General features: G+C 47.8%; 1 protein-coding gene across 5 annotated transcripts in view; it reads left to right on the plus strand.

Moving 5' to 3' along the window:
* LOC308651774 (S-adenosyl-L-methionine-dependent tRNA 4-demethylwyosine synthase TYW1-like) overlaps positions 1–13,819 on the plus strand; it is a 108,797-nt gene that overhangs the window by 54,083 nt on the left and 40,895 nt on the right. For all 5 annotated transcript variants that reach the window (XM_081299246.1, XM_081299245.1, XM_081299247.1 and 2 more), the window contains exons 12-13: positions 2,126–2,303; positions 7,922–8,057. In XM_081299246.1, the coding sequence (XP_081155372.1) occupies positions 2,126–2,303; positions 7,922–8,057 (314 nt within the window). The remainder of the gene's footprint in view (positions 1–2,125; positions 2,304–7,921; positions 8,058–13,819) is intronic.

Below are 13,819 nucleotides of genomic sequence, written 5' to 3' on the forward strand. Positions count from 1 at the left end.
GAGCACTGATCATAACCATTCCCTCTCCCCATTACCTGCCACCTGCTGGACTTGCTTTGTCTCTGTTGATGGCAGCTCTTTTGCTCAGGCTGTTAACTTTTTAGTGATTTAGTGATGTTTGGAGCTGTAAGTCCAATCCAGTAGAAAGTCCTGTTGAGTGTCTTTAATGCAGATCCCCTTGGCAATTCCACCTCCGCTGTCACCATCTTAATCCAAGCCTCCAAGTCAAGTGAATTTCTTGGCAGATAATCTTCTTTGTCCCTCTGTCTTCCCTGTAGCACCCAGAGTGACACTTAAAAGCCACCGTGTTACTCAGATTCCTCAGGTGAACACACCTCACCTCCCACTGGGACCACCCAGGGTGCAGGCCAGAAGCAGGACTGCTTTCCTCCCCCCACACCTTTGTCTGCTCTACCTTTTCTTTCCCAGTGTTTATCACCTTCTAACTATTAGTATTATCACAGTCCTTGCCAGTGTGCTAGCCATCAGTTTAAGCCTGGCCCTTGATTTACATTTATGGAAAGAAGACCCATGGAAGGCTGCCTCTAGTCCACACGGGCTCTGCCATGTGCTCAGAGGTCCCAGGTGTTGGTGGCTGCTGCACTGAGGGGTGCACTGTGCTCTGGATGGACTTGCTGTGTCCAGTGTTACTCTAAACTCCAAAGGCACACGCTTTCGCCTCTTTATTTACTGAAAGAAAAGTCCCCTGAACAGTACTTGGCACATAGTAGGTGATTAGCTCATATTCATTTAATTGAATGGAATTACCATTTCATTTGAAGTAATTAAAACATTTGGGGCTGGGATGTGGCTCAAGTGGTAGCGCGCTTGCCTGGCATGCGTGCAGCCCAGGTTCGATCCTCAGCACCACATACAAAGATGTTGTGTCGGCCGATAACTAAAAAATAAATATTAAAAAAATTCTTTCTCTCTCTCTCTCCCTCTCTCACTCTCTCTTTAAAAAAAAAAACATTTGATTTTCTTTTTTAATCACAAAATTAAAATATTTGCAGTAAACACTTTTTTGAATGCTTATGTGCTGAGTCTGACATTGTGCTGAGCATTTCTGTTGCTTATTTAATTCTCATAATTATGTCTGCATGCATGTGTGAAGTCACCATCTTACATGTTAGGGAAAGAGAAGTGAGAGACTCAAATGTTGTGTAGAGTCAGACTTTGGGCCTGGGCATCCAAGCTTTGTTGGGCAGGGTCTCACCAGGGCTCAGTTCTTCCACGTTCTGAGCTTTGGGGCAGCTTTGGAGTTCAGGTTGAATCTGCCCTTTCACTCTTCTGTCTGGAGGGATGTTAAAGTTGGTGGTATTTTTTACCACCAAAAGGAAGTATTATGGGTGGTGCTTCGTTGTCTTGGATCAGGCTTTGTTTAAAACCGTGGTTCACTTGAATTAAGATCTTAGATCTCGCTGGACTCGGTGGTGCATGCATGTAACCCCTGCAGCTTGGAGGCTGAGGCAGGAAGATTGCAAGTTCAAAGCCAGCCTCAGCAACTTAGCAAGACCCTGTCTCTAAATAAAATATAAGAAAGGGCCAGGGATGTTGCTCAGTGGGTAAGCACCCCAGAGTTCAATTCCTGGTATTAAACAAAAAGATGTTAGATCCTCATAGCCCAAGAAATGATTCATCCAGAAATACTGCTGTGACGTGTGCTTAGAGGGATGGGTGTCCGAGAGGGCACCACCTGTCACCTGGGTTCTGCTGAGGGCAGCCTGTACCTCCTGTGCTGGACTTATACAGGCTCACTTAAGGTGGGTTTTATTTGTGTGTAAAATAGAATTACCTCCTGAAAGCTGAGGCACAGCTGGTCAGTGAAAGTTCCTCTTCTTCACGTTCTTGGCAATGCGGGATGGGAGTGCGGTACTCTGGTCATGATTGTTGTGGATGCCAGTCATTGACGTCACGAATTGGAGGAAAGTGGCAGCAGCAAGTCCCTCATGAGTGCTTCTTGTGTGCCGGGCTCTCAAGATCCCACCCCACGCTTGCTGTATATTTTTTGATTAGTATCAAAAAATGAATTTATTCTCTGAAACCAAAGAATCATTAAGGAAAGGCAGTGTCCTCGGTCAGTGCCTTCCTTGACTTGTTGTTCTCCTCTGTGTCTGTCCTGCAGGAGTACCAGGTGTCAAAGCAGAGCGGTTTGAAGAAGGAATGAAGGTTAAGCACTGTGCACTGTCCCTCGTGGGAGAACCGATAATGTACCCTGAGATCAATAGGTTCTTGCAGCTACTCCACCAGCGCAAAATCTCCAGTTTCCTCGTCACAAACGCACAGTTCCCTGAAGAAATCAGGTGAGTAGTGCAGCCTGTTGTGAAAGCTGCTTGGATCTGTGTGACTGTAGAGTGAAACCCATAGGCTCCAAGACATTGGAAGGGATTGATTTGCTTACTACGTACCCAACTCAAGAAGGTGGACCTGGTCCTGCTTGTCAGAACCCATCCCAGAAAAGATGGCATAAGTCAGTAGACATGTGAGCTATGAAGGTGGTTGCTGAAATCCTGGGAGAATTCCTGCAACTGCAAAGCCTGGCAGAGACCTATTGGAGAGTGTTGTCTGTGGGCATACCTTCCTCTGAAGCAGAGCATCCTGCCAGCTTGGGAAGAATGTGTACGCTTAGGCATTGAGGGTTCGTGAACCGTGGCAACCTCCTGCCTCTGGTCTCCGTAACAGAAGATGTGAATACTCTGCTCCTGTGCTTCTGTGGATGCCCCACTGCAGAGGGAAACACTGGAAAGAAAATTGCAGTTGCAGGGACGTGTGCAGATGTTTCTTCTTGCTTTTCCGAGAGCGGCACAGCAAGAGGACTTAGGTGTTCAGGTGGTGTGCGTGGGTCTTAAACAGGTGCAGAGCTCTCTCGTACTAGGGATCCGAGCATTGCAGGCTTTGGCTTCCAGAGATTTGGGTCCTTGTGGGCGACCAGTCCCCCAAGGATACCGAAGGTCAGATGTAGTTTGAGGAAAGCTTAAAAGTAGAGCAGTGAGTGTTCTCTACAAGATACTAGATCATGAACCACAGGTTTCTGAAACCACTCTGGAGCCAGCTAGTCCTGAGATGGCCTCCACTTCTGTTTCCATCATCAGTGCTCCTCCGATGTGAGCCAAGGCCCCCACCATGCTGTGCCTAAGAGACCAGGAAGAAAGTGGTTCTCAGTGCTCATTTCTGAGAACTGGGAGGTATTGAGATGCCAGTTGTCTCTGGGGGTCTTCATTTCTTTCAGGGAAACGAGGCTCCAGACTGAATCTTGGAAGCTCCATGTGTTCATGGTGCAGCTGCACTCAGCGGGTCAGCGGTCAGTGGTCAGCCCAGGCAGTTGCTCAGCGGTCAGCCCAGGCAGGCAGCTCTAGGCGAGCATCATGCAGCCTTTTCTGGTCTGAGCTCACAGGAGGACGTGGTCATGCTGCCTGGGTGACTGGGTGCCTTACAGGCTGGATATTTGTGTCTTTCTAGGAGAGCCTGGCTGTGTTGGTGGCTTCCCCGCCCTGCCTTGGAAGCGTTGCATTCGTCCTGGTGGCCTTCTTGAGGTCTTCAACTTTCCCAGGAGGGTTTCAGTACTCCAGGTGCAACGTAGTGGGCTCCTCGCTGACAATGACCCTCCCAGGGGCGTTGTCCAGTGACAGTCCTGCAGGGCTTATGGGCGAGAGCTCCATGTCGCCCCCACTAGCTGTGGTCGCAGTGTGGAGGCAGATAGGAGGGAAAGGACGAGCCGCACTGCCCAGTAACTTTGTCCTTCTGTCACAGCTGAGGCTAACGAAAGCGTGTGCTTGGTGCTAGTAATAGAGCAGGGGTGGCTGGACAGGAGGGAGCCACTCCTGAGCAGCATCTTCTCAGGCTCACAGAACACGAGTTTCCATGGGGTTCTTTCTTGGGAGTGTCACTGATCTGCATTAGTGGGTATTGTCACTAATGCTGTCTCTAGCTACCTGATAAGACCTTTCCTTCTGCTCCTAAGTATGAGCCGTGCAGTTGTGTGGTCCTGGCCAGCTCCGCTGGTCTTGATGTGCTCCTGTGTCAGTTGGTGGATCCACTGGGCTGGCCGGGTTAGGATGGCCTTGAGACCACTGGGGTCCACATTCATGAGTTCTGGCAGGCTTCTCTGGACTCCTGGGCAGGGAGCCAGCAAGAGAGAGTGCCTTTCTTGGCGCTGGAATCGCCTGGGATCGCCTGGCCATGCTGTGTGTCCAGCTTCTGGGGATGCTGCAGGCTCTTTGTCCTGTCGCTCCCAGCTCTGAGCATTTGCCTGCCATTCTCCTGAGACCACCTTTGGCATGATCTGTGCTGTCTTCCTCAGGAACCTGGTGTCCTTCATGGGTCGGCTTGCCTTTCAACTTATTCGTTACACCGCTTGAGCCACATCCCCAGCCCCGTTACACCGTTCTTAATTCCCCAGTTAACTCGGTCATTCTTTCCCACTCTGCTCGACTATTTTGGTCATGGTTTTGGGGTACCCATTCATTCATCTCTTGCTCCCCCCAAGGTGAATGTTTAAGGCTGAGCACTGTGTCTAGTGTCTAGTTTAAGCCACCTCCGAGCGAATGCTCAGTACATGAGCCTATGGAAAGAAGTTGAGTTTAAATTTTTTTTTTGAAGTTTCATACCATTCACAATTATAATTTATTTATTTATGTTTTCTAGTGAAACTTTTTATTTGTTCTAATTAATTATACATGACGGCAAGTAAAGTGAAGAGAGAACCTGCAGAGGGGAAGAAGACCGAGCACTAGCATTTCTCTCTGAAGAGTGGGTGTGGGCTTCTCTGGTACTTGGCGTGATGGTCCACCTCTCACAGTCTGTGGGTTTCTTGGCCTTCTGGGTTTACAGTGCCATGTGCCGCCCAACGCCGCAGCCCTGTGGGTGCCCCGCTGTGGGAGAATGCTGGCCTTGCGTGGGGCCAGGACCTGCGCAGGGCCTCTGGGATGCTCCAGTCTCTGGCTGACAGCTGTGCTCTATGGTCTTTGTGTGGGCCACTTGGCCTCCTTGGAACCTCCCTGCTTGGTTGTGGGGACTCAGCTACCTGAGGGAGGGGTGATGGGGGCACAGTGCCCCGCAGCCTGCGCACCTAGCAAGTGGCAGAGGGGTCTCTCCTCTTACTACTCTCTGTCCTCACCTAGATTATTGGCCTGAACTGATGGCCGCAGGTGCCTTAGTGTTGAGTTGTCACTGCGTTTGATGTTGGGGCCACTGTGGCTGTTTTTTTCGTTTTGAGAGGAAAATGAAACTTACTGTTTACTTGGATTTCTAACAAACATAAATTTCTCCCTGCTTTGTTTCTTTCTACAGATAGTGATAGGCCTCATTCTGCCTTCCAAAGAATATAGCTCGGAAGATAGAATGAGTCACTAATGTCTACTGAAAAAAGAAAAGGGAGAGGGACTTTTTATTTGTTGGTACATTCCTTTATTTTCTTATTCTTAACTCAGTCTTAAAATCAGGACGAGGGTCACCATGGTCAGCACTTGAGGAGTCGCTGCACATTTGGACTGGTTGTTGGTTTAAGATTGAATATCCTAAATAGTACCCTTTTTTTGTTCTCAGCATTGATGGTGAGGTTTTCAGACACAGGAGTTGTTATGATGACATAGTGATATCACACTCTGCTTTTTGGAAACTTAAATGCTGTTGTCTCTGTAGAGATGGGTGACGTGTCAGGGGCCTCGTTGACGTCATGGAGGATAGAGGCCAGTAAGAGGCAGAAATAAGATCCCTGGGACTGAGAAGGTGTCTCCCTGGTCCCTTTGCTGCTGCTGAGCACCTCAGAAATGAGCTGTGAAGTCCCAGGGGCCTCTTCTCCCCTCTGTCTGTCTTTGCTCCCTGGCATAAGGTCTGCACAGTTCTTTGACAAGTGTCTCGACAGCGGCGTGGATCCATGTTCCTTCCTGTACTGCGGGTGTCCAGGGCTCGCTCTCGTGTAAATGATCGATGTTTGCACACTGAGCTTGACCTTTGGAGTAGTTATGAAGGGTGGGGAAAAGGCCAGGAAGTGTCGTGGCAAGTCCTGTGAGGATCCGGTGCGGACAGCCAGCAGGACCATTAAGACAGTCAGGTCCTGTTCTCTACTGGTCAGGCAGCACAGCTGTGTCTGTTCGAGAGGCCTGCGGGGATGGACTGAGGAGACAGGGGCGGGCCTCCATGGCCATGCTGCTCTTCTGCACTTTAGTAAGTGATGGCCTTTGCTCACAGTGACATGTCCTGAAACTCTAAGACTTCCCCTTGCATATCAGTATTGCAGAAGGCTTAAAATACATAGTATTTTTTGGGGGGAGGGGTACTAGGGATTGAATCCAGGGCACTGAATATCCCTAGTCCTTTTAATTTTGAGACAGGGTCTTAGTAAGTTGCTAAGGCTGGCCTTGAACTTGGGATTCTCCTGTACCACTGCATATAGCTTCTTTTTTTTGTGAGGGTGGGTACTGGGGATTGAACCCAGGGGCACTTAAGCCACATCCCCAGCCCCCTTTTAAGATTTTGTTTAGAGACAGGTTCTCACTAAGTTGCTTAGGGCCTCACTAAGTTGCCCAGGCTGGCCTTGAACTTGTGATTGTCCTGCCTCAGCCTCTTGAGCCACTGGGACCACAGAAACAGTTAGTATTTTCATCACCTTTTTCTGCCTCTGGTCAGCTCTTCTGCATTTGGTAAGATTGGGTCTGGCATCTCTGACTTTCCTGCATGTCACTTAGCTGATCATAGCACATATTTGCTTGGCTTACTTTTCCTTAAAGATTCTGCCCACTGATGTCAACAACGCCCACTAAAAGGTAGCTTTAGGAACCTGTGTGTCTGTGTGCCAGCCCTTCAAGGTTCTTCACCCAAAGACTGATCAGGCTATAAAAAGCACATAACCACTGTGTGGCATAGGAATTATATCTGTTTTTTGTCTTTGTGTTTTGTACTGGGGATTGAACCCAGGGATGCTTTACCATTGGGCCATATCCCCTGCCTGTTTTACTTGTATATTTTGAGATGTGGTCTTGCTAGATTACTTAGGGCCTCTCTAAGTTGCCCAGGCTAGCCTTGAACTTGTGATCCTCCTGCCTCAGCTTCCTTAGCTGCTGGGATTACAAATATCTCTATTTTAAGTGTGCATGGACTTTGAAACAAAAAGCATGTGTAAATAACATTGTAGGGGTAAATGTGGAATATGTGTAGAACAGTTATAGAAAATCAATAGTGGGAGAATTTTGTCAGAGGCTTAATAAGGGGGAAATCCTGTCTTCTTTGCTGGTTAGTTTTAAATTCACCAAAGAGAGTAAGTTATGAGACCCATTTGAAAGGAGAAGGGGAGAGATTTTGGGATATTTGCAATTTAGATATAAAGCATAACTTGCAAAAAATCCAGCAGCTAGAAGTGAAGTGAGCCAGTGAATCTGAGAGATGAGCTCATGAGAGGTGGGAGTCTGCACCTAATGTTTCTCCTCTGGGTGGCGCAAGTGCTGGGTCATAGCCCTGCTATCCTGGCTCCCCTTGCCTGCACCTCCCCAGCTTGACTTAACCCCTGCCCCCCCCCCCCCCCCCACACACACATGTTGGAAGCTCAGGAGTAGAGCGGGAGCTTTGGGTTGTCCCTGGTTCCTTGGAAGACTTCCTTCTGTGAGTTAAAGGTCTCAGGTGGCCATCGGCACAGACCCTGTGCAGTTAGGAAGCGATAGCTGTGCAGGTCTGAGGGCGGTGTTCGTGGGAAGGGAGGTCCCAGGGCCCCCTGATTGTGCTGGGCTGGTGCTGCCAGGCATGAAGTTGGGTTCTGTTCTGTTTTCCACTAAAACCCCGTATTTGAATGATGATTAATGGTTTCCATTTACCAGGGGTAGTGCTGGCCGAGGGTGTGTTGCTTGGGTCGGTGTGGTCACTGCAGCTGACAGCCTGTGTTGCTGCCTGATGGAGGCATGATCTAATTTTTTTTTCCTTTTAATTGAAGAAAGCTCAAGCCGGTCACTCAGCTGTATGTCAGCGTGGACGCCAGCACCAAAGACAGCCTGAGGAAAATCGACCGCCCGCTCTTCAAGGACTTCTGGACCAGGTTCCTGGACAGTTTAAAAGCCTTAGCAGAGAAGGTAAGAATCCGACTCCCTGCAAATGAGCAGAGGAGGAAAGAGAACCCAGAGTACTGTTTCCTCTGAAACCAACTGAGCGGATGTGGTCTTGCTAGATTACTTAGGGCCTCACTAAGTTGCCCAGTTGTCCCCCACCACGGGGGGACAGTGAGTGTTGGCTCCCCTGTGCTGGCACTGTGCTGGGAGAGTCCTTCGCCCTGCGTGTGTGTAGGGAGAGGTGGGTGCACTGCAGGGGTTGGTAATGGCACGTGGTTAGGTAGCTGAGCACAGCAAATCCAGGGGAGGTGTCGGCAAATGGCGTCAGTTCAGAATCAGTGTTCACTTGACTGCACTTCAGGGACCAGGCTTCCTGTCTCGTAATGACTTGGCCTCAGGTGGCCACTGTAGTTATTTCTCCTGCGACGTTGGCCCTTCTGTGTGTACTCTCTTGATGTCCTTTCCTTTCCTTCCTTCTGGTTATTTGTTTTTTTTAATGGAACTGGGGACTGAACCTAGAGGTGCTTTACCACTGAGCTGTAGGGTCTCGCTGAGTTTTTGGGGCTGGCCTGGAACTTGCAGGCCTCCTGCCTCAGCCTTTCGGGTTGTGGGGATCACAGGGGTGCCCCACCGTGCCTGGCTTGGTTCTTCTTTACCATCAGCCCTGTCTGTGGGGCTGGCACTTTGTGTCAATTCTGCCTCTGGGCTTCCGTCACAGCCCTTTGCTTTTGCTTTTCTCTCTGCCTTTGCTGTTGTCACTGGCCCTCTGTTTTAGTAGCCTCCGAATTGATCTCCTTTCTTGCTGCTGCCTTTTGAGCCATTGTGAGAGCCGTACTCCACATCTGCCTGGTGAGAAGCACCACAGGAGCTGACCATTAAAATTTCCTCTGTGTTATGACTTGAGTGTGATGTGTCCCCCTAAAAGCTCATGGGGTGATGCAAGAATACTGAGGGGGGACTGGTTAGATTAGGAGTGGTGGCCTCATCCGTGGCTGAAGCTGTGTGGTGGATTAATAATGTGGGTGGCCCACTGGGTGGCAGCTGTGGGCAGTGGGGCATGGCTGGAGGGTGTGGGATCCTGGGCCTGCCTGGAGGGTGTACCTTCCCGGCTGCCCTTGCCCTCTGGCTCTGCTTCCTGGCTTCTGGGAGCTGAGGACTTTCCTGTGCCAGGATGTGACACCTCCCCTCAGGCTCAGAACGAACTTTTTCTCCTCTAAACCGTTACGTCTGGCAGTTTGGTCACAGTGATGAAAAGCTGACTGCACACTGTTGCTGGTATCATCCTGGTGTGTGTGTCACAGGTGACACTGGCCGTGCAGCCAGATGGGAAAGTTGCTGTCCCAGAAAACTCGCTGTGCTCCTCCACCCTGCTCTTAGATGCCGCTGACTTCACCCACACAGACCCATGTATATTTCCAGTCTTGCTCCTCATGGGTGCTGGGAATGTGCACCTCCCTGCAAGGATACCTCCCTGCACAGGCACCTAGCGCTTCCTGGCCTGAGTCTCGGCACTCTCAAGACCACAGTGTCCTTTCTTCCCACTGAGGGCTTAGCTCTGTCCCTGCCTCTGCTGAGACGCCTTTTCCAGTGCAGTATCTCCCCTTCCTGCCCTCCTAAGTTCCACCTGTAAAAACACTGGCCTGCCTTTGCCCCAGCCACTCTCCTGGACTGGACTGCGGCCTCAGGCCTGGGTTCCTCACATGGCCAGCACAACACATTTTATGGCATTGGTAAGTGGTTTGTAGAAAGAATGATTGAGTGGAAACAGCAGAGCTTTGTAGAGTGCTATATGCATTTTCCCAACCCTCCAATTGCTTAATTCTGTTTTCTTCTTCTTCCTTTTTTTTAAATGTTTATTTTATTTTATTATTTTTATGTGGTGCTGAGGTTCAAACCCAGGGCCTCGCACATATTAGGTGAGCGCTCTACTGCTCAGCCCCAGCCTCAGCCCCCATGTGTTCTTTTTTTTTTAGAAGTTAAATCAGTGCCTTTTTTGGTTATTAACACACATATTTAAGAAACACACTAAGGCACTACTTTGACTTTGCAGCTGTCTTGGACTCACACAGCCAGAAGGCCAAGTGCTCTTCAGGCTCCTAAAATGGACTCATCTCTGGACTTTGCCTTCAGCCACATCATCACCACCTGTGGCTGAGACAGGAGATGCGTAGCTGGAAAGCTGGGATGTGTTTAGAGGAGCGTGAACACCAGGAGCTGGCACCCCCAGGCTGTGACCAGACTGTGTCTTGGGTCAGAGTGGCAAGACGACAGAGGCATTAGCAGAATAGCTTAGGAGCTTCCTGTCTTACTTTGGCCAGCATTTTCTGCAGAATGATTCCTCATCTTGACATACCAGCTTTTGGATGTCCAGTTCAATTACAGTGACTTTGGGCTTACTAATTAATAGTGATGAGGTTAGAGTTTTATGGTACTGTCTGACCCAAGGACACCTTCAACTGGGCTTCACTCTGGTCTCCTCATAATTCCAGCTGGGAAGGTTTCCTTGGGCTATTTATTAAGGCAGGTGCTTTCTAAGCATTTTGTAGCAATTACAGTTAATGTTTCTCATTCTTGAATTGTTTACGTAGCCATTTAAGAAAGAAGATCTGTGGCTGGAAACTGCTCTTTAAAGATTTTCTTAACTCCAGCTTGTATTTATTTTGGACTATCTGATATGAGGTATAGTGGATGCTATCAAGAAAGGTTTGCTTTACTGCTGACACACAAAATGAACATGGCATAACTATATTTATTAGCTGTGGTTAAACATCAGTAACTCTGCTATCATTTGAGGTTTTCAATAGAAGTGCTATTTCAGGTATCTCAATTAGAATGACCCTAGTGTTTTTGCCTATTACTTGTTTGGGCTTTTTAGTGTGCCTGAACAAGAAAAAGCATTAAAGAATGGGAATTTGTTGAACTTCATGAACAAGGAAATTCGGTTTACTGAATTTCTAGCCTCCTTAGAAGCTGATGCTGCCCAAAGTAGGAGGTGGAGTAGTTTGTTTTTCCTCCTGGAAAGTATGGTGTTCATATTTCCAGATCTTTATCCTTTATCAAAATGTTCCTTTTCAATACGAGGGGAGAAATACATTGGTACTCTAGTATGTGGGGTCCAAAAGCCATTCTGTCAAGATAACAGGGCAAATTGGGTTAGCTTCGACTTTGGCCTGTTAGAGCTGCATGCCACACAGTCCTGTTTTTAGCAGAGAGACCCTCTTGTTCAAGACAACACTGCCTACCTTACCAGTGTGTTCTGCTGGCACGCAATGATGCCAAGGTCACGATCCAGCAGGAGGTGAGAATGATGAGTCCTCTTCTGTGTTGAAGCAATAACATCAACTTTCGTAAAACCTCCTATTTTAAAGAGAAAAAAGGCGGACATCATTGCCTTCATTACATATTCTTGGCCATCAGAAGTGAACACCGGCCCCTCTCTGTGGATGCTGGTGCTCTGGCCTCACATCATGTGGCCCACAAGTGCAACTTAAAAGACATCGACTATTTGACCTCATCTCTGCTTATAGAAGCATTAGGTGCCAATTAGGGACATTTGGGGGGAAGTAAAGCATGCTCACGGTCCTTAGTTTGATCCCTAGTACCACAAAAATAAAAAAATGCAGATTAACAGAAATAACTCATTAAAAATAAAGAGTCAAGGCAAGAATTTAGCTGTAAGTGCAGGTCCTTGAGATGAGAACTATTCACAGTGACATCCGTCTGTTCAGCCCTCATTTGGGGAGAGCTGCTGCTTTGTGCCTGCCTGATTGAGCTCTGTGTACTGCTGTCACTTTGGTGGTCAGCATCATGCATGAGCATGTCCCCATGACATTGAATTCTCTGATATGCCTTGTGAGGCCACCTTGTCTTTCACTCTGCTCAGTTCCTGGATAGTTGGCCAGCAGCAGGGAGTAGCAACAGTGTGTGCTGTTTGTGCATGTCTCCCCCTGGGGCCTACAGAAAGTAGGGTTCCTGTCCAGTGCCTCTGCTGTCTCTGAGTTGCAGTGTGTACATTGTGTCACTAACATCATAAAATTGTTTGTGGGCTGGGGATGTGGCTCAAGCGGTAATGCTCTTTCCTGGCATGTGCGGGGTGCTGGGTTCCATCCTCAGCACCACATAAAATAAAGAAGTTGTGTCTACCGAAAAACTGAAAAATAAATATTAAAAAAATTTTTCTCTCTCTCTCTTAAAAAAAAAAATTGTTTGTGACCAGGGATAGCATGGTATGTTTAACTCTAACCCTAACCCTAAAGCATCATTGCTTTCATAAGGAGAGGTAAAAATGACATTGTATTTGGGAATCTATGAAATGTCTTCTCTCCTTCCTTCCCTCACTCCCTCCCTGCCTGCCTCCATCTGTCCTTCCTTCCTTCCTTCCCTCTCTCTGAGGATGAACCATTCTCTTCCCCAGGGTTCTTATTGACATGTTTTGATTTGTTTCTTCGTTAATGTCACAATCTAGGCTTGAGCCCCTCTGGTCTGAATGTCTGTCTCTCACCACTCTTTCTCCTGCCCCTTTACCTGAATATACCTTTGGCAGCACTCTCCATGGGCAGAGGTCTCCCAGGACTGTTGGTTTCACCTCCTTGGCTTTAGTGCCGTTAACCCTGTTCTGCTTGGCTAAGATGGCATTCAGATTTTGGCCACTGCTGAAATCAGAGCAAGAATGCTGTGTGTGATCCAAAGCCAGTGCCTGCAAGCTGGGTTCTTCCCTCCACTTACAGTAAGTTCTCTAGTGACCTAGGTTTCCTCCAGATCTGACTTTCACCTAAGCTCATTTAGGACGGTTTGAAGGTGTTGCCTGTTAGGTCCATGTTGAGGGGTCAGATGATATCTAGTGATCATTGCTTGTATTGGGGCAGACTCTGAGGCATGTTGGAGGACAGATAGGTCGACTTTAAAGTCCTGTCTTCAGCAGTGGGTTGTAGTTGAAGGCAAGATGCAGGTAGAATTACAAGAGGTGCCCAGAGGAACAGAGATGCTTAGGTTTTCAAGACAGGAGCATGGAGAGAGAGTTTAGGAAGAATTGGTTCAATTTGATGCAGGTGTCATATGTCACATGCAATTCAAGGAAAGGAGTTTTTAGGAAGAGAAGTAGGTAAAGAGCAAGGTAGGAGAAAAAGAAGCTCTGTTTATCAGTTGGTCTTTAATGACACGACAAAATAAGTCTAGGGCAGTGTTTTGTGTAGAAGGTGGTTTGTAGTGGGAGGAATGGGAAGGATCCAAGAGTGCTGATGTTATTTAATGAAGAAATTGAAAGCATTTCTTATCAGCTTAAAGATTGCCTAAGCATATCTGCTAAAAATCACCTGTCAGACAGATATCATCATGAGAGGACAATCACCTGTCAGACAGATATCATCATGAGAGGACTTGTGCTGCTCCGGAACTCGGAGCTGTGAACACGGTCTCTAACAGCAGGGCCTCTGCAGTCTTTGTGCATGTTCATGTATGTATGTGCTTCACATAGAAGATCCTATCATACTTATTTTTGTGAGTGTAGTTTTCTAATGTAACAGGAACAACTGTGCTGTTGTTCTTCTGCCACCATAGTTTCGCTTCGCCTGTTGAATCTTTTATTCTTTTTTGCCTACCTTTTAACTTTATGTAAAGGGAACCACCATGTGTGCTCTTGTCCTGATTTCTTTTACTGAATGCTTTGTTTTGAGATTTCTGGGTGATGTTACAAGTAATAGTGGTTCAATTATTTTTATTGCTATACAATAAAACCTAATTTAGAGATGAAACCAGAGTTTCTGCTGTTGTAATTGCTGGTGGGCTGG

This window comes from Spermophilus citellus (genome assembly GCF_964194105.1).
Source record: "Spermophilus citellus genome assembly, chromosome: 6".
NCBI lineage: Eukaryota > Metazoa > Chordata > Mammalia > Rodentia > Sciuridae > Spermophilus > Spermophilus citellus.